This window comes from Artemia franciscana, chromosome 4 (assembly GCF_032884065.1).
Source record: "Artemia franciscana chromosome 4, ASM3288406v1, whole genome shotgun sequence".
Classification (NCBI taxonomy): Eukaryota; Metazoa; Arthropoda; class Branchiopoda; order Anostraca; family Artemiidae; genus Artemia; species Artemia franciscana.
In genome coordinates this window covers 29789778-29810107 of record NC_088866.1, presented here as the reverse complement: position 1 = coordinate 29810107, position 20330 = coordinate 29789778, and the positions used below count along the sequence as shown (strand labels likewise).

At 33.5% G+C, this 20330-nt stretch overlaps 1 protein-coding gene across 3 annotated transcripts in view; it reads left to right on the top strand.

The window, feature by feature from the left end:
• LOC136026275 (ras-related protein Ral-a-like) overlaps positions 1-18233 on the top strand; it is an 89375-nt gene extending 71142 nt beyond the window's left edge. For 2 of the 3 annotated variants that reach the window (XM_065702665.1, XM_065702663.1), the window contains one exon: positions 15407-18233. In XM_065702665.1, the coding sequence (XP_065558737.1) occupies positions 15407-15511 (105 nt within the window). In that variant the 3' untranslated portion in view covers positions 15512-18233. The remainder of the gene's footprint in view (positions 1-15406) is intronic. The other variant, XM_065702664.1, reaches the window with a different exon arrangement.
• Positions 18234-20330: the final 2097 nt, after the last annotated feature.

Genomic DNA, 20330 nt, shown 5'->3' with positions numbered 1-20330 from the left:
GACTCCATTCAGCTTGACCCCCATTTAATTAAACTCTCGTGTAACTCAACCCCTGTTTGGCGCTGATCAAAAGCTCATGGTTTCGCTTTGCTCGCAATTTCTAATGTGCTTTGTATTGCCCTAAACTTAAGGTGAATCTAATGGTTTAATAAGTTTATGATATTTAATCTTTAAGTAAAATCAAGCTTTTTAAGGTGTTTGTCGCAAAGGAAGTAGCAGTATATTCGTCGAACGTTCAATTAATTTGCTAGTTGAAATACAAACAAACCATTCGATTTGCCATCCCAACACTCTTTCCAAATATAATAGTCGACAACTCGTAATTGAACCCCAACTCCACTGATGCCTGAATGTAGCCCTAGACTATGTACAAAATGTTGCTGATTTGTTTTGTTAGTGTGTTTTTGTTGTTGTTGTTTTTTTTTTTTTTTTTTTTTTTTTTTTTTTTTTTTTTTTTTTTTTTTTTTTATTGGTATTGCTTCGCCTTATGAACCGATTGTTGATGAGTAGTAAGCAAAAAAAAAGACCCAACAAGATCATTAAAGTTTCGTATATAACCATGGGCTGTATCCTGGCATGAGGGGGTGGGGGATGGGACGTAATTGTAAAGGTGTATATTATAATATTCAGAAACAGCATTGAATGGTAAATCGAATGGGTTTTGCTAAATCTTTCAGCTAAAGAATTAATAGAAAATGCATCAAGCTTGCCCATCTGGCTAACCCCATAATTTACTCCAAATTGAAAGAAACTTCCAGAAATGGATCTATATGGTTTTCTCTTTATTAGGCTGCAGTTATTGCTGCAAAATAACCGCAATCGTACGCGCTAGGGCCCTGGGAAATGTAAGTTTTTCTAATTTCCCTCCTTAGGGTTGAGCTGAATGAGGTTGAGTCAAATAGTGTTTGGTTAATCGGGGGTAATTTGCGTGAGAGTCGAGCTAAATAAGGATTGAATTGGACATGCGTCGAGTTGACTGGGTGTTGAATTGAATGGTGGTTTAAATAAATTGGGTTTAATTGTACCCAGTTACAGTTGCACGAGTTCCATAGGATTTCGGTCGAATGAATGAGTTGGAAGGGGGTTTAGTTTAATGGGGTTGATTTAAACGGGAGTTTCACATGGAGGTTGAGTTGGACGAGGATTCAGCTAAAGAAGAGTTCAGTTGCACAGGAACCAGGAATGACAATTATTATTTCGATTAATCATAATGATGAAAGTTCCTTGCGAAAAAAAAAGTTGTGAGTTTTGAAAAGTAGCCCGAAACCATACAAAATGGTGTCAAATCTAAATGAAAACTGCACCATTGAATCACCATAGCCAAAAACCCGGTCATGGAGAATTAAACTAACCAATCTTGAGCAACGAGGTCAATCACTTTTTCACATAGGATGCAGTGATGTCTCTCCCTTTTATTCTTCTGTTTCTTTCTGTCGCCGCAGTAAGGCACTGAAACCTCATAGGGAGATGTTCAAGGCCTCATTTGGAAGGAAATTGCAATATCTAGCGCAGTTTGTAAGTAACAAAAAACACGTGCAAAAATAAATACAATTTTCAGAACTGCATCTTCGGACACAATATGATGCAACACACCTACCTTTCGACAAGATAATATAACACACGTATCTTTTGATCAAGTTGAGGAATGCTAAAGATTTTCTACAATAAAACTAAAAGGGAAGTTTACATGTTACTGTTTGCTAAAGTTTACACCATTCCTTAATAAAACATAGAAAGGAGGAATGATTAGGAATGAATTAGAATTACGGTATCTTAATAAAATAGGTCTGTAGATTTAAAAAGCACCGCAATGCTGGCAACACTGGTAAAAGATACATATTTAAGTTCAGTTTTGGCATTATAGGTCGGAAGAGCCAAGACCTCATATGGTATGAGCTCTGGCAAAATTCTAAGAATCAATAGATTGCTTTAAAAGGAAAATCAGAGGCTTGATGCCAGTCGGGATTTAAAATAAGAGCTCTGAGTCACGGGGTCCTTCTAAATATCAAAATTTATTAAGATCCGATCACCCCCTCGTAAGTTAAAAATACCTCAATTTTTCTAATTTTTCCTCTCCCTTCAGCCCCCCAGATGGTCGAATCGGGGTTTGTGCAGCTCCCTGACACGCCTACCAATTTTCATCGTCCTAGCATGTCCAGAAGCACCAAACTCGCCAAAGCACTGAACCTCACCCCCTAACACCCCCAAAGAGAGCGGATCCAGTCCGGTTACGTCAATCCCGTATCTAAGACATTTGATAGATAGATAGATAGATAGATAAGATTTTATTTTCACCAAAATTTTCATGGCATTGCCAAATTTCTTATGGTATAGTCAAACAGTTCGTGGTAACGAACTGTAGTAAGGAGCGACCCGGCTCAATAGTAACCGAAGCTCTATAAAACTGAATTTTGATACCAATAGCCACATCAAAAGAATCACATTTTAATGCTGATTTTAAATATATAAGTTTCATCAAGTTTAGTCTTGCCCATCAAAAGTTACGACCCTGAGAAAATTTGCATTATTTAAGAAAATAGGGGGAAACACCCCCCAAAACTCGTAGAATCTTAACGAAAATCACACCATCAGATTCAGCGTATCAGAGAACCCTACTGTAGAAGTTTCAAGCTCCTATCTACAAAAATGTGGAATTTTGTATTTTTTGCCAGAAGACAAATCACGGGTGCGTGTTTATTTGTTGTTTTTTTTTGTTTTTTTTTCCAGGGGTCATCGTATCGACCAAGTGGTCCTAGAATGTCACAAGAGGGCTCATTCTAACGGAAATGAAAAGTTCTAGTGCCCTTTTTAAGTGACCAAAAAAATTGGAGGGCATCTAGGCCCCCTCCCACGCTCATTTTTTTCCCAAAGTCAATGGATGAAAATTTTGAGATAGCCATTTTATTCAGCATAGTTGAAAACCATAATAACTATGTCTTTGGGGATGACTTACTCCCCCACAATCCCTGGGGGAGGGGCTGCAAGTTACAAACTTTGACCAGTGTTTACATATAGTAATGGTTATTGGGAAGTGTACAGACGTTTTCAGGGGGATTTTATTTTGTTTGGGGGTGGGGCTTAGGGGAGGGGGCTATGTTGGAGGATCTTTCCTTGGAGGAATCTGTCATGGGGGAAGAAAGATTCAATGAAAATGGTACAGGATTTTCTAGCATTACTATAAGAAAACAATGAAAAATAAATATGAAAACGTTTTTTCAAATGAAAGGAAGGAGTAGCATTGAAACTTAAAACGAACAGAGATTATTACGCATATGAGGGGTTCTAAAAATACTTTAGCATAAAGAGCGAGGTATTTAGGAGGAGATAAATACCTCGCTCTTTATCCTAAATATTTTTAGTAATATCAACTATTTATTCTACGGCCTTTCTGATTCAGGGGTCATTCTTAAAGAATTGGGACAAAACTTACTATTTAGTGTAAAGAGCAAGGTATTAACGAGGGTACAAACCCCCTCGTATACATAATAAAAATATAAGATTATGAAAGTTTGTTACGTAAGTTAATTCTTAAGTTACGTGTATTTTTTACTAATAAAAACTTTCGTTAAAAATTAAAAGTTCTAGTTGCCTTTTTAAGTAATCGAAAAATTGGAGGGCAACTAGACCTCCTTCTCCACCCCTTATTTCTCAAAATCGTCTTATCAAAACTAAGAGAAAGCCATTTAGCCAAAAAAAGAATTAATATACAAATTTCATTTTAATAATTTATGTGCGGAGAGCCAAAACCAAACATGCTTTAATTCAAAAACGTTCAGAAATTAAATAAAAAAAACTAATTTTTTTAGCTGAAAGTAAGGAGCGACATTAAAACTTAAAACGAGCAGAAATTACTCCGTATATGAAATGGGTTGTCCCCTCCCCAATCCCTCGCTCTTTACGCTAAAGTTTGACTCTTTGCCACAATTCTACTTTTTAAAACAATTAAAAACTTTAGCGCAAAGAGCAAGGGATTGCGGTGGGGCAACCCATTTCATATACGGAGTAATTTCTGTTCGTTTTAAGTTTTAATGTCGCTCCTTACTTTCAGCTAAAAAAATTAGTTTTTTTATTTAATCACATTAAAAAGCGACGCAAAATAAAAAACAAAACAAAGAAAACAAAACACATCAATCCTCCTAACTTTCGTTATACATTTTTACAAAGCTAGGTATAAAACTCTTCGCTAACCGCTGGTGGGCACAGCGTACCGGCTGAAGTTTGTCAACAGGCACTGCCACCCTGCGCGGGAGTCGTTTTGTTGTGGATTGAAGGGGGAAAAGGGTTTTGTGGATTGGGTGGATCAAAGATTTTCGTCCGAAATCCATGCAGAGTTTCTCTCTTCTTTTTTCCAGAGTTTGTATTTTAAACTTTGTCAACAGCTCTTCATGTGATATTTCGGCCTGCTTCGAAACTATCCTTAGAGCTCTTTTCTGAACTCTTTCGAGCCTGGCGCTTTAATTTAATTGCTGGTAACTTGGTGGAAATAGTGCGAAGAGATTGGGAAAGTGCACGGGGTCTACAGTCTCATAAATTAATGCACATATGCTTGGACGAGACTCATGAATAGAAAAACACCAGATTTGCCACTAAACCAAGAACAAAAAAAAATTAGAAATCTTCGAAAAAGTGTTCTGGGGCCTAGAACATTAGTATGTGTGTATTATGACCAACGTCTAATTTTTCTTTCGATTAAAGGCAATGAATTTAGTAATTAGCTTCCCACCTTACAAGACTGTACCCAGGGATGAGAGGGATCAATGGTATAAACCCTCACTACCTCTTTATCCCAGCAGAAAATGAAACTTTTGAGAATGGATAATTCGTGGTGGTTTAATCAGAAAAGATCTTCCAAAGCCCCCCTCCCCCCCCCCCCGCACAAAAAAAATGCATAATAAAACTGTTGGTGTTTTCATTTCATCTGATGTATCAATTTATATTCATTCATCTCTCATATTTTATTCTTTAGAGCTACCCGGCTCAAAAAAAGGAAAAGCCAAGCTTTTTTTCCCTTTCAATGTGAAAATCCTTGGAAAAAACAGTTTTAATTTTCCAGCTGTGGTTAAATTTATATATACTGTTATTTATTTATTTTATTTAATTATCTCATTTCAGGTAAAAGTTTTGGCTACAAAAAAGTAATTTTTACTAATTTTTTCAAATAATTGTGGCCCTAGAAGGAAATGTTGACACCAATGAACGCGTGAATAATGGTATTTTACAAGAAATACGTTGCTTTTCTCTTCTCTGCTTAAATTTAATAAATGAGTTTAAATTAAATGACATCATTTAATGTGAACTACCAATTAAACCGTAAGTATCTGAAATTCCAACACCTGACCAGGGAAAGTAAATTAAATTTAAATTACAGCTGCTTATGAAGTTTTTTGCACCTTTTTTGCAATAAATATATCAGCTCTTATTATTCAAAACTCGATAAATTCACAGGGAGCATCTGTTGTTTTTATGGTTCATTTTTTTTATTTCGCAGATTTCATCTTACTTAAAATTGCTGTTATAAATCGCGACTTGACAAATTTACTACAACCATCCGTTATTCTTCTTATTCAATTTAATTTTAATTTGTGTTTAAAAAAGAAATGTACGTATCACTGAGGAATACAGAGTTTACTTGTTTTAAATGTTGTTGTGGATCGAAATTTGGCATGCTACAACACACACTGTTGGTAAATAAAGTAAGATCAGAGGGGACTGTTTGACTTCCATTTCTGACATACACTTTAGGATACTGCGATTCGTTTCCGAAAATACGTCAGAGTAATAAACCAACATAATTAAAGCATACTTTTATAATGAAATTATAGAATAATCTTCTCTATTTTTCTCTTTGTGCAAATTATTTTCTTTTTTTCGTGCTATTTCGAATAGATTCTTTATAGAGTGATAAATTTGTATTATTAAGATTTATGTTCCCAGCGTAAGTATTTGGTATATTATTAATATTTTTTTATATTATTTTTTTTCGTCCTACGGTTTTATACATATTTCAATGTAAGACAGCAATGTTGTTATCAAGGGTGTACTCGCGATTTTTGTTGGGGGGTGGGAGGTTAGAAAAAATATTTTAAAAACGCACCAATAATCTGTTTGTATGCATTTTTGCTAGGTTTATACGAATCGAACAATTTTTTTTTTGGGGGGGGGGGGGGTTGAACTTTGTAACCCCCTCCCTTGATAAGGCCTTCGTTGCTATCACTTGGTACCTGAGATTTACTTTATTTATTTTCTTAGATTGAAAAAATACACCAAAAATGACGTCAGACACATGTGAAAATATGAAAACGCTATTTTTAAGCAAGTTAGTATCATTTTTGTAGAAAAAGTCGCAAGTAATACGAAATTCTGCTTCGACGAACAGAGAGCTGAAACTACTGTAACCAATGATATAAGTATCTTGTCATCTCGGTTCAAGTTAAAGATACATGCGTGTCGTAAAATCACAACATAGACTTGAAACTTAAGGTTTTTTCACACTACGCCGTAGAACCTTTCGCTGTGGCATAACTTAAAACTTTACATGTTGTATGTAATCTAACTTGGGAATGCTAAGTAGACTAAAGCTCTACTTAAAATCGTGTGTCATATTCTTGTGACTTTATGGAAAAAGTCAGCACAACAGCAACAAAACGGAACTTGAAACCTCCTAGAAAGCCTTTCGTGGTTGAACCAAAGTGTGAATCTTCGTCTCCATTCCACATTTCCGATTTTAATTAAATTGCTTATGGCGAGTGTGAAAATTTTTAACGATTGATTCTGATGGCTTTATCAATTTTTTACACTAGCCCATTGTGAAAGGACATGTTCAAATGTCAAAGGTTATACTTGGTTGAACGTAACTTGATCAGTATAGAAGAATACTTACGTAGTATGAAAGATGCTTAACGCAAATGAAATATAGGGTAAAGCGATTTGTGTTATTTTTCCAACAATTCATGGTAACGAACTGTAGTAAGGAGCGACCCGGCTCAATAGTAACCGAAGCTCTAAAAAACTGAATTTTGATGCCAATAGCTACATCAAAAGAATCACATTTTAATGCTGATTTTAAATATATAAGTTTCATCAAGTCTACCCATCAAAAGTTACGAGCCTGAGAAAATTTGCCTTATTTTAGAAAATAGGGGAAAACACCCCCTAAAAGTCATAGAATCTTAACGAAAATCAGACCGTCAGATTCAGTGCATCAGAGAACACTACTGTTAAAGTTTCAAGCTCCTATCTCCAAAAATGTGGAATTTTTTATTTTTTTTGCCAGAAGCCAGATCACGGATGCGTGTTTATTTGTTTGTTTTGTTTTTTTTTCAGGGGTGATCGTATCGATCAGTGGTCCTAGAATGTTATGAGAGGGCTCATTCAAACGGAAATCAAAAGTTCTAGTGCTCTTTTTGAGTGACTGAAAATTGGAGGGCACCTTGGCCCCCTCCAACGCACATTTTTTCCCCAAAGTCACCGGATCAAATTTTGAGATAGCCATTCTATTCAGCATAATCGAAAACCTAATAACTATGTCTCTAAGGACGACTTAATCCCCAACAATCCTCAGGGGAGGGGCTGCAAGTTACAAACTTTGACCATTGTTTACATATACTAACGGTCATTATGAAGTGTACAGACGTTTTCAGGGGGACTTTCTCGTTGGGGTGGGAGGGAGTTATGTGGGAGGATCTTTCCATGCAGAAATTAATCATGAGGGAAGAGAATTTACATGAAGGGGGCGCAAGATTTTATAGTATTATTTTAAAAATGAGAAACTAAATTATTATTATTTTCTCCTGGAAGTAATGAGTAGCATTAACACTTAAAACGAACATAAAATATTACGTTTATAAGGGGGTTTGTCTTTGCCACAATACCTTGCTCTTTACGCTAAAGTGTTTTTAGTAATTTCAACTATTTATTCCACGGCCTTTGTGATTCAGGGGTCATTCTTTAAGATTTGGGATAAAATTCAAGCTTTAGTGTAAAGAGCGAGTTATTGAAAAGGGGCAAACCCCCTCACATACGTAATAAAAATACACAAATATAGAAGTTCGCTACGTAAGTTAATTCGTAAGGTACGTATGTTTATTACTAACCAAAACGTTAGTACAAAAAATTAAAAAAAATCTAGTTGCATTTTTAAGCAGCCAAAAATTGGAGGGCAACTAGGCCCCCACCTCCACCTCTTTTTTTATCAAAATCATCCGATCAAAACTATGAGAAAGCCATTTAGCAAAAAAAAATAAATATGCAAATTTCGTTTTAATTATTCATGTGCGTTGAGCCAAAATCAAAACATGTATTAATTCAAAAATGTTCAGAAACTAAATAAAAAAAAAACAAAGTTTTTTTTTTTACTTCAAGTAAGGAGCGACACTAAAACTTAAAACGAACAGAAATTTGTTGTTTTTTTATTTAATTTTACTTAAGGTTCGATAAAAGAAAAAACTTGCTATCGATATGGCTATTATACTTTAAAAACTATGCGACAGAATTACTGCAAACACATGTTATTATTTGGAATTTATAGCTGTTTTTATTAATGATTTATTACATCCTTAGTTACTAGAATAGTTTATTCACGCTTGGTTGGAGAAAAATTGGTTTTGTTTTCTCCACTAATTACGGACCATTTGCGCAAAATGTAAAAAAAAAAAAAAAAATGTGGTTCAGTCTCTTATGGTTAAATCTGTATCAAACAGTTCGTGGTAACGAACTGCGACCTGGCTCAATAGTAACCAAAACTTTAAAAAACAGAATTATGACACCGATAGCTACATCAAAAGAATCGCATTTTAATGCAGTTTCATCAAGTTTGGGCTTAGGCTACCCATCAAAAGTTACGAGTCTGAGAAAATTTGTCTTATTTTAGAAAATAGGGGAAAACACCCCCTAAAAGTCATAGAATCTTAACGAAAATCACACCATCAGATTCAGCGTATCAGAGAACACTGCTGTAGAAGTTTCAAGCTCCTATCTACAAAAATGTGGAATTTGAATGTTTTGTACCAGAAGGCAGATCACGGATTCGTGTTTTTTTTTCCAGGGGTGATCGTATCGACCCAGTGGTCCTAGAATGTTGCGTTGAGAGAAAGTGGTGTTGAGAGAAAGTGTCAAACTTTAGCGTAAATAGCGGGGCGTTGAGGAGGGAGCAGCCCCTTTTATATAGAAGTAATTTCTGTTCGTTTTAAGTTTTAATGTCGCTCCTTACTTTCAGTAAAAAAAAAAAACTTGTTTTTTTTATTTAATAGTCTTAAGGCCGTGCTACTTTATAGTTGCAAGTGTCTATTAAATCAAAATTATGCGCGACTACAGCGGAGTTTGTATGCCGTTCGTACTTCCTCGAATTGAATATTGTTCAACGTCCAAATATAAAATATGTGGTTGATCAATCAGAGTCAAGAATTAAGGCATCATTCTTTGAAATTAAAATCTTAAAGTTCATAGGTACCATTCTACTATACCAGAAATCTGACAACAGATTGAAAGGTGCAGTATGATAATGGTTAGAACAAATTATTGTTTATGTGAGCTTTTCAAACCAATTCCTTAACATTTCAATTTCCTGCTTCTGAAATACAAGCGTCAGCTTGAGTCTTGAAATCTTAGACAGTTTTTATATATAATAAATTTGTATATTATTATAAATTTGTATATTATTATATATAATAAATATAATAAAATCTTAGACAGTTTTTATATATAATAAATTTGAAACATATATGTAAAGCTGCAAATAAGTTGGTTCCGCTTCTAAAGCCAGAAGCTCTTACCTTTGTAATCTCCCTGGCTAGGGAATTTGTAGAACCGGTTCCCTTGCAATCTTGGTGCTTTATACCAAGGAACAATGCTATAATAATAAATAGTAATCCAACCCCCCCCCCTAAGAATTAAAAAGAATAAAAGTATCGGTATGAAAATTCATTTGAAGTTTTCAATTTCCTTGCCATTCACATTAAACTCATCCCTAAATTTCACCCAACAGTTCCCAAATACTACCACAGCTGGCACTACCAAATACCACCCCCCCCCCTAAGAATTAAAAAGAATATAAGAATAAAAGTATCGGTATGAAAATTCATTTGAAGTTTTCAATTTCCTTGCCATTCACATTAAACTCATCCCTAAATGTCACCCAACAGTTCCCAAATACTACCACAGCTGGCCTGTCAACATTTGATCTTTGCTTCTTCATTGCTAGATACTCATTAGTTGAATCTAGAAGTCTTTGCAATTCAGTGCCACATCTTGCTACCAAAACAAAGCAAGAATTGTTTATAAAATTTCTATGTCAAGAACTACTTGCCCTGTCTATTTACGTTTTCTTCTGTGTGCCTTATTGGGCGGAAGTTCAGCCTATTTCATTCTTTTCTTGTGCTCTTGAACTTTTCTGATGGGCACTAACTTGAATAGGGATTTTTTCTGGGAGGGGGGATATATCTCCTTTCAGCAAAAAATGTCCTTCATCTTGTAAATATGAATTACGGATTGGCAGTAATGGGTGAACCCACAGTTTTTTCCTAATTCCGGAACAATTCCAACATAACATATCTTTTTCAGTAATAAACATTCTGATATAAATAAATAAAAAATTAAATATATAAACTTTGCTTTTTATCGACAGGTGCGATTATGGTGCGCTATTATACAATTATGCTATTTGCAGCGTTATTTGTGGCATTAAAATTACAGTCTGTAATAATAAAGAAAACGTGAAACTCAAAACCTGACCTCCAAAATCTCTATTACTGAAAATTTGTTGGGCTCAAACTTCTTTAGCAATAATAGTTTTTTTTTGTATTTTATCGTTTGTTCCTCCTTTGAATTGGAATTCTGAATTTTTTCTTTGAAACTTCAATCAAAACCTGATGAAACGATGCATGAATAATCGTTTTTCAAGGACATTATTTTTTGTTGTTTAAATCTTTTTTATATTCTTAATTTCCATTTACAAAAACTACGAGCACAGGTTAGGTTAAAATATCAAAAATATCAATTATAAACGCAGCACAATCATTAAAAGATATTGTTGAATTCAGGAACGATCATGAAGAGTGTTGAAACCTCCTCGCTGCAAAAAAATTAAACATACTTACATTTATCTCTGTCATTTCTTATATTTTCCATATCACCTCATTTTTGCGTTTCGTTGCCTTTTCTGCGAAAGTAGTGCTTGCGATCATGTCCGACTTAACTAACATGTAACCGACTGAACTGTGAAAAGAAGAATTATTGTTTTTTAATAATTTTAAATAGTATTTGCTATGAAAGGGTTATTGTAAGGGAGGTTATTAAATTAAGGGCTGATTTTTTGTGCCTCGGGGTTAAGGAAGAAGTATCTTGGCAAGGCTAGGATTAATAATGGTCGATGATGAGCTGATGATGAATGACGAAGCTTCCAAGTCTTGCTTAGTGTGGGAAGGTAATAATATTAGATTTCTAGTTTCTCACTTTATGACAAAAATAATCTTCATTCGTTGTATCAGCAAATTTTACTAACGTTTCACGAAAACAGTAGTCATAGTGGTATATGCCCCTGTATAACCAACTGACGGATACAGTAGCGACTCGTATGATCTTTGCCTTCATCTACAGGAACAAACAAGATCCCAGGTTAAAAATGGTGCTTAAATTAAGGGAGTTAAATAAACTGAGTGGTACAGTTAAGGCTAGACGGTATCTGATCTCAAGTAAATTTGATGTTGGGAAGAAAAATAGCAATGATGCTAGACTGCTAAAAAAAATTAGATACAATAATGTAGTTGTAACCAATACGAACTTGCCAAATAATTTAAATGAACCATTGGCCTCTACAAAAGTAGGAATCGAATTACTCAGCATGACGCTACTTATTAGACTGAGAGAGTCTAAGGGTACAATTTTAAGAAAAAAAAATATTATGTTTTCGGAAGGAATGAGGATGTGTTTTCGGGATTCACGCTTGGGTAATAGATCATGTGCGTGAAAAATGAGACACATTTATAGATTTGTTAGTACGGAATGAGAAGTTAGGTAAGGTTGTTTACTATCCACTTTTGTATGGATTTGATTATTTTTTTTTCCTTTGGAAGCCTGTTGAGGCTATAGGAGAGCATGGTATAAACGAGAAGGTAAAATGTCAAATATACCAATGATTTAGTTCAGATGGATTGAGTGTTTGATAAACGTGTTAGCGAAATGAATAAATATTTGGAGGCTTGACAGATCGTATAAACTACATAACTGCGTATAAACTACATGGAAGTTTCCACTTAACCAGTTAAAACCATCAGATTTCCTTTTCGTTGTACTATTACTTTAAAGTTATTAGACCTATTGACTCTTACTTTAATTTTGGCAACGTTCGCACCTGTCAAGATCTTTCACGAAAACCATGTGGAAACTGAAAAAGGCCAGTCAAACCAAGGGGTCACCCGCTTTCTGCGACCTTCGTCCGTAAAAATTCAAATATAACAATATGTTGACTCCTGATACAACCATACCTTCTGAGGAAAGTTATACCTTTTTTTTATGGGATATGTTCTAGCTTACTTTTTTATGATTTTCTTATACATTTCTATTTTGTGCCTCCTGCCACCAAAAACCGCATAACTACATATAAAATTATGTTTCCTTCAAAATTGAACTCATAGATAACTTCGAAGACAACACTGCCTTTCCATGACGAAAGTAAAACAGTTCAAAATAGAGATGAAACCTTTTTATTGACAGTGAATAGATATAAAATTATTTAACTGGATATTTCGAACACATATACAGTGTTCATCATCAGCAGTAAAACTGCTGATGACTGCTTTTACTGCTGATGATGAACACTGTATATGTGTTCGAAATATCCAGTTAAATAATTTTATATCTATTCACTGTCAATAAAAAGGTTTCATCCATATTTTGAACTGTTTTACTTTCAAAATTGAATTCCTGATTTTCCCCAATCTTTAGCTGTATAAATATGAATATAATATATTTAAATAGATGTAAATATCTGTTAAATAAAATATATTTATATTCAGTTTACTTAATTTAATTGATGAACTATTTATAATTAAATTTAATTACATAATACACACAGATATATATTTAATTAAATAAATTAGATGTATTTAAAATAAGTATAATTTAGACGAATAAATGCTAGATTCCACTTAACAAACTATAAAATATTCAGTTGAATTTTTACTCTCGTATTTACCTTTAGAATTTCTTCTAGATGTGTTTTATTCTGTTTTGAAGCCATTTTCATTCAAAATTGAACTCCAAGTTTCGCCCAATGTTGGATATTTAAGTATGAATATAATATATTTCAACCAATACAAAATTTTGTATTAACTAGTACATATCCATATTTAGTTTACTTAAATAAATTTAATTAATTTAATTAATTAACTATTAATAATTACGTCTAACTTAAATAATAAGTACTAATTTATATTTAAATAAATTATTTAATTATTATATATAAATAAACATAAATTAGACATATAATAATATAAATGTAAGCTTCGATTTACCCAAATCAAAGAATCAAAATTAATTCCCACTGTCCTTAGGATTGCTACTAATTATTGATAGTAGCTGTTTCTACTAATTATTTTATGTTGTACTTTCATCCTAATCTTTCTAATTCCTTCTACGTGTTGTTGTTATTTGTTTTGATATGGAAGTCTTTTTCATTCAAAATGAAGCTTCTGATTTTTCTAAGTTTTTATATATAGAAGTATGAATATAATATATTTAAATAAAAATATGTACTAACCTGATTCTGCCATCGGCTCGAGTTTATGATAAACCAATCGCTGGACATCCATGGTGTTCCTTTTTGTAACAGTAATTAAATAAAAAAAAACAGTTTTTTATTAACTGCAAGTAAGCAGTGACATTAAAACTTAAAACGAACAGAAATTATTCTGTATATGAAAGGGGCTGTCCCCTCCTCAACGTCCCGCTCTTTACGCTAAAGTTTGACTCTTTCTTACAACTCTACTTTTTAAAATAATAAAAGACTTTAGCGTAAAGAGTGAGGCGTTGAGGAGGGGACAATCCCTTTCATAACGGAATAATTTCTGTTCGCTTTAAATTTTAATGTTTTAACGTATTAAGTTTAAACGTAAAGAGCTAGGTATTGTGGAGGAGACAGACCCCTTATATACATAATAATTTCTGTTTGTTTTATATTTTAATGTTGCTCCTTGCTTCCAGCTGAAAACAAATTATTTATTTTTTCATTGTTTTTTTTTTAAAGTGCTAGAAAATCCTGCGTCCCCGTCATGGAAATTCTCTTCCCTCACGATAAATTCCTCCGTGAAAAGATCCTCCCACTTAACCCCCTCCCTTCGACCCAGCCCTCCCTCCCCTCAACGTGAAAAAGTCCCCCTGAAAACGTCTATACACTTCCCAATAACCACTACTGTGTAAGCAATGGTCAAAGTTTGTAACTTGCAGCCCCTCCCCCAGGGACTGTGGGGGATTAAGTCGCCCCGAAAGACATAATTAGTAGGTTTTTCGACCATGCTGAACACAATGGCTCTCTCAAAGTTTTGATCCGGTGACTTTCGGAAAAAAATGAGCGTGGGAGGTGCCCTCCAATTTTTTGATCACATAAAAAGAGCACTAGAACTTTTAATTACCGTTAGAATGAGCCCTCCCGCGACATTCTAGGACCACTGGATCGATACGATCATCCTTGGGAAAAAAAAAACACAAAAAAAAAACAAATAAACACGCATTCGTGATCTATTGGCAAAAAGTACAAAATTTTACATTTTTGTAGATAGGACTTGAAACTTCTACAGCACGGTTCTCTGATACGCTGAATCTGATGGTGTGATTTTTGTTAAGATTCTGTAACTTTTAGGGGGTGTTTCCCTCTATTTTCTAAAATAATGCAAATTTTCTCAGGCTCGCAACTTTTAATGTATAAAATATATAATGATAAAATAGGACTTAGTTGTTTTATTCAATTAAGTAATTTTTAATACTTATATAATTTAAATAATAAATATGAATACCGTATATATTTAAATAAAGTTTAGACACGTAATAATAATAACGTAAGCTACCACGTACCCAATTCAAATAATCAGGTTTAGTTTCCACTGTCCTTGGTATTTTAATGTTACTACTTATAGTTTTAGGTTGCACTTTCATACTTACCTTTTTTATGTCTTGTAGGTGTATTCTTTTTTATTTATTTATTCGATATGGAAGTCTTTTTCATTCAAAATTCAACTTCCAATTTTTCCCAGTTTTTAGATATATAAGTATGAATATAACATATTTAAATGCAAGTATATATTAAATAATAAATATTTACATTTAAATTTAATTTTTATTTAATTAATTAACTGTAATAATTTTTTATTTTTTCTATAGATTGTTCTCTCGTAGTTACCTTTGTAATTTCTTCTAGGTGTTTTTTGATTTGCTTCGATCAATCTGCAAAAATAAAGAAGATAAGCTAAATGTAAATATGAATGAAGAGAAGCCTACAAAATCTTGCTGCATATTATTCTGAATTTGCTTGGGATAACTATCTTTGAGGAAATTTTAATGTTTTCTGTTTTTCATGGCAAAGACAACAGGGTGTATCGGATTTTAAAATTGTTTCTCATTCGCTCACATTGAGTAAGGTCTATCGGCCTTAGTAAGGAAAGATATCTTAAACTTTCGATACCAGACGCAGAAATAATATGATTTAAATAAATGAAATAACTATTAATTAAAAATAAATAAGTATTCGTAAATAAGTATAAGTACTACTAGATAGTATAATAGTATTTAATAAAATGAAATAAGATAAATGTAAAGAAATAGTTGATTTTTTTATATTATTCAAACAAAACATTATTTAAAGTAAGGTAAACAAATAGCTTTGTTTTAGCAGTATTCAGTTTTTAGCTTGTTTCTCTCAGAATAAATTTCAGAATCAAAATTGTATTGCCGGTCTGATTGGGCTAACAAGGCTTAGGGGGGACTGTGGTCCTCTTTCGACCTTCCAATAAGATCCTCTAAATTTGTTTGAAAACACTTGAGGTTTTGCGAGTCTTTTCGGGAAACTTCCCCAAAAGAAAAAATATGGAAATTTTGTGGAATTCTTTTGAACCCTGTCAAATTTTATTTTTCTTGAGCTATGTTCTCAAATTCCCTGATTCTGATTGACCACTGGTGATTCTGGTTGAATCCACTGAGGGTGCTTATGTTGTTTTTTTTCCTCTCGACTACTTTGTACAATTTAATACTTATGGCCTTATACTAGGGGTTCGAAAATTTATTTTGTTAAGCTTTTCCTGCCTTTAGAACCTTTTTCGAATCTTTATTTTCTGTTAGATAATGTTCTTTTTAATCAAATATCAAAACCGCAGATATGCCCTTTGGTCTTTGCAACGACGTTTTGTGCACTTTTTCTTCCATTTTTGTATTTTCTAAACTGATAATCTTAAAATGATGTATCATTTTGTATGTGTTTGTTTTCCTTTTCTTATTTTGTAAAAACGGATTTTTTTTTTGTATTGACCTGTTGTACTTTCTTTGAAGTTCTTATTGAGTTATATCTGTTTATGCGTGGAATAGGCTGATTTCCCCCTAAATATTGTCAGACAGCCCTATTCATAAGAAAGTTTTTACATATCCCAATTTGAATATTTGGCCGCGACATAGGCAGGTGTGTGGGTTTCTGGTGTTGGGGAGGGACAGGAACCAATTTTGAAAACAAGGGAAATCAAATGAAAATTATGAAACATAGTGAACAAATCGTTCAAGATATTAGATCTTAGGCGGTTGACATGGAACCCACTTCCCTGTTTCTTGAACACTTTCCAGCATACTTTATTTAAGTGTGAAGCTCCCACCCCGGGCAAAACTTTTGATTCCCAGGAAGTCTCAGCTTTGTTGCCATGTTTCTAATACCTTTTTTCAGTAATTTCCCTACTGCTCGCTTAAAGAATCTTAGCTCCATTTTTCATCATACCTCCAATGGCATCAATATTTTAAAGTCAAACCTGTAATTTATCGCTAAAAATCGACTTTAATTATTTCTCAGCTGATTCATAGTCAACTCCTCCACTACAATATGATAACTCCTCCTCCTAAATATTTTGACTCCTCTTTTACATTAAACTCCTCATTTCAAACCTCTTTCCAATTATAAAAGTGCTTATTAGGTGTACTTTTTCGTGGATGCCTTTATTGTAGAGTTTCTCAGTCTAAATTACGACAGTGATTTTAGGCCAGGTATTCTTTACTCGTTTTTTCTATGCTAATAATCGTGCTTTAAAGATATGAAATTTTTACCCAAATATTTTTCTTCGTCTCTATAAAAAAGAAATTAAGAACACAGTCAATTCCACATCCAGAATCTACCTATGCACCCACCCACAAGCATTTCCACTATCCCTGGAGTTTTTTAGCTTTCCCCAGCAGAAAATTGGGTTCTCGGGCATTTCCTCAAAAATTGATAGTCCAAGGGTATGTGTGCTTCATAAAGTTAATGTATTACTTCTTGAAAATTTATTTACTGTATCAGAGTTATAGTATTTCTAAGAACTGTTTTTTTATACTAGCTTACTTTTGCTTGTACTTGCTATGGGACCAGAAGCTGACGCGTCACCCGGCATATGGTTGACTCCCAGTTGTCGCGATCTTGTGCCCGCCTTTCAGAAAACCGGAGCTAGAAGCTCTCCCAGTTTCTGCCAAACTTCCGAAATCACCGTGGTTCGAAAACCACCGCATTTTTATACCCATAAATAACGAAATTCAAAATTAAAAAAAAAAACATGCCAACCGAAAATTTATAATAAGCGTAATTTCAACTAATAAATAACGCGAAAATTTAACTTGTTAGATGGATACCGCGAAATCTCTGCAAACGAGTAATAGCAAAATTTTTGTTTATTTCGAAACATTGAAAGCGTAAGACCGCAGAAAAATAACATGCTAGAACTTACAGAAGGAGCATAACCCATTTAGTTCGATTTTTTGGATTTAATTTATCTAACATGTTGCTAAATGGTATTCATAATCTATGTTCGTGGGGAACTGAACTCATTTTTCAGTTTCACATTTATCATAATCATTTTCTTGCACCTCTAAGATTACATTAAGGTTGCCTTTATTGTAAGGACATGGTGCATTTTGGTAGCCTTTATTTATTGCCATGTTATTTCGTTGCAATTGTTTTTTTTTTGCTGATTTTTTATTGCATAGAAAAGAAGCTTAAGTGAATATAAATGTATATGAGATATTTTTTTGTAGATTATTAGGGTTTTCAGATTTTTATTACCTTTGTTGCTGATTTTGATTTGTGGTTGACGGATTTAATGTTGAATCCAAAGAGTATTGGTAACTCATAAGAGTGGAAACTGGCGCTAGTGTAAAAAAAAATTATCAAACGCTATCTAGCGTCTGACAAAATCTGGCATTTCTTAAGCCTAATTAATTAGCCATGATTTGCCCTCATCAAACCTAGGCCCACTAATAATTAGACATAGTAATATGTACTACGCCTAATTATATTAACAAGACAATTAGGCATGACCCTTTGCCATCATAGACAAATAGGCTAGATCAGGCCCAAAAAGCATGGGAAACTAGGAGTTTTCAATACTATTTGATCAGGCCTTTACCAATTATCCAGTTTGACTTGAATTTTTTCTACTTATTTAAAAACGTTTTAATGGTTACGCCAGCCACTACCCTACGTGCGGTGCTAGTATTTTTTAACTCTTATCTTTCCGTGTTAAATCGGTGAAGTTTCAACTCTTATAGTTTCCCATGCTCTTTGGGTGAATCATTAATGAATGATCTCATAACTTGAAATAGAACCGGACTGTGAATATCGAAATAAACAGTCCAACTGAAAGCCCTCTGACTTCACTTGAAATTCTACCTGTTTCTCATGCTGTCAAAAAAAATAATAAGATTGTATAATATAATATAATGATTTTACAGAATAAATCTGTAAAGATGTAAAAAATTTTGCCTTCCCCCCCCCCGGACCACTGTTAGTGTTCTGAAGCTCATGTATTCGTGACTAAAACTAGGATCTCTTAAGTATTTTTCTTTTGGTTGTTTGAAAATACTGAAGTTTTTAAGGCAGTTTTTTATTTTGAGTAGCGTTCCCACGTTGAACCGAGAAAATGAATAAGCAAAGCTAATTGCTTAAATTTTGCAAGGCTTTTCGGCCGTTAAAATTTGAGCATTGCAGTTTGTTTATTTCCATAAAAGCTGCAACTTCAAAGGAAAGCACTTTCTTTTATTCAATTGTGTAGTTTTCTTTTTAAAATGTCTACTGTTTCAATGAATTTGAAAGTTTCGAAAGCTGTTTAGTGTCCCATGGTTTAGCTTACTTTTTGGTTGGTGACTTTTTCCCGTGTTTCTGTTTTTTAATCTTATGCTCGCCACTCCCAAAAACTATAGCTGCGTTTGGAGGGCGTTTCCATTAAAATTAAATTCACCGTTCTCCCTAATTTTTTAAGATGTGTTGGTTGCGTAAATTTCAACTTCACAAATTTTAATTTCATTCTCGCTATCCTTAGCACACTAATCAGGTTTCAATTTGGCTTGGAAGATTTCCTTTTCAAGTTCTGTATGTTAATTTCTCCAACATTTTGGGGTGCTATTTAATTCGTGTATTCCAACCCTTTCAGGCTTTGAACCAGAAGAAATACTAAAGGTTGGAAACAGATTTGACAAATGTTGGTTAAGAAAAGAAAATATTACTGTGGGAACTTCTTAAATGAAGTAAATGCGTTTGGAGGGAAGGGGTTGCTGGGTCGTCACCAGCCAATGATAAAGGTTTAAAATTCGAAAAATGTAACATGCATAAATTATAAGAATGAAAATGAATTAAGAAGGAAAGAAAAGCAATAGCTAATAAAAAAAGACAATACGAGGTTTTTCAGTTAAAGATATGTAGTTTGGGGTATAATTTGGATTCGATAACCCAGGATTCCCTGGGTTATCGAGTTTGTAAGTAAAAATCAAACAAATATAGGTAAGATTTAAAAGCATAAGTAAAAAAGTAGGGTAAAGATTGATAAATACGCATTGACATAGCAAAAACAAAAGATGTATCTTTATTGATTAGAAAGATCTATTGTATTTTTTTCTGGTTTGGATCATCTATAGACGCATGTCCCTCTCCTTCTGATTTTCAAGATTTGATAAAATTTGCAGAATTTACAAAATATAGATTTTACAAAATTAGTAGAAAGAAATTACAGACTTGATCATAAAATTGGATATTTAAATCTTTAGTTTACGAATAATCAACAATTTGATGAATTGAAAAACACTCTAAGAAACCATCCATGGGTGCTAAAAATCCATATTGGTTT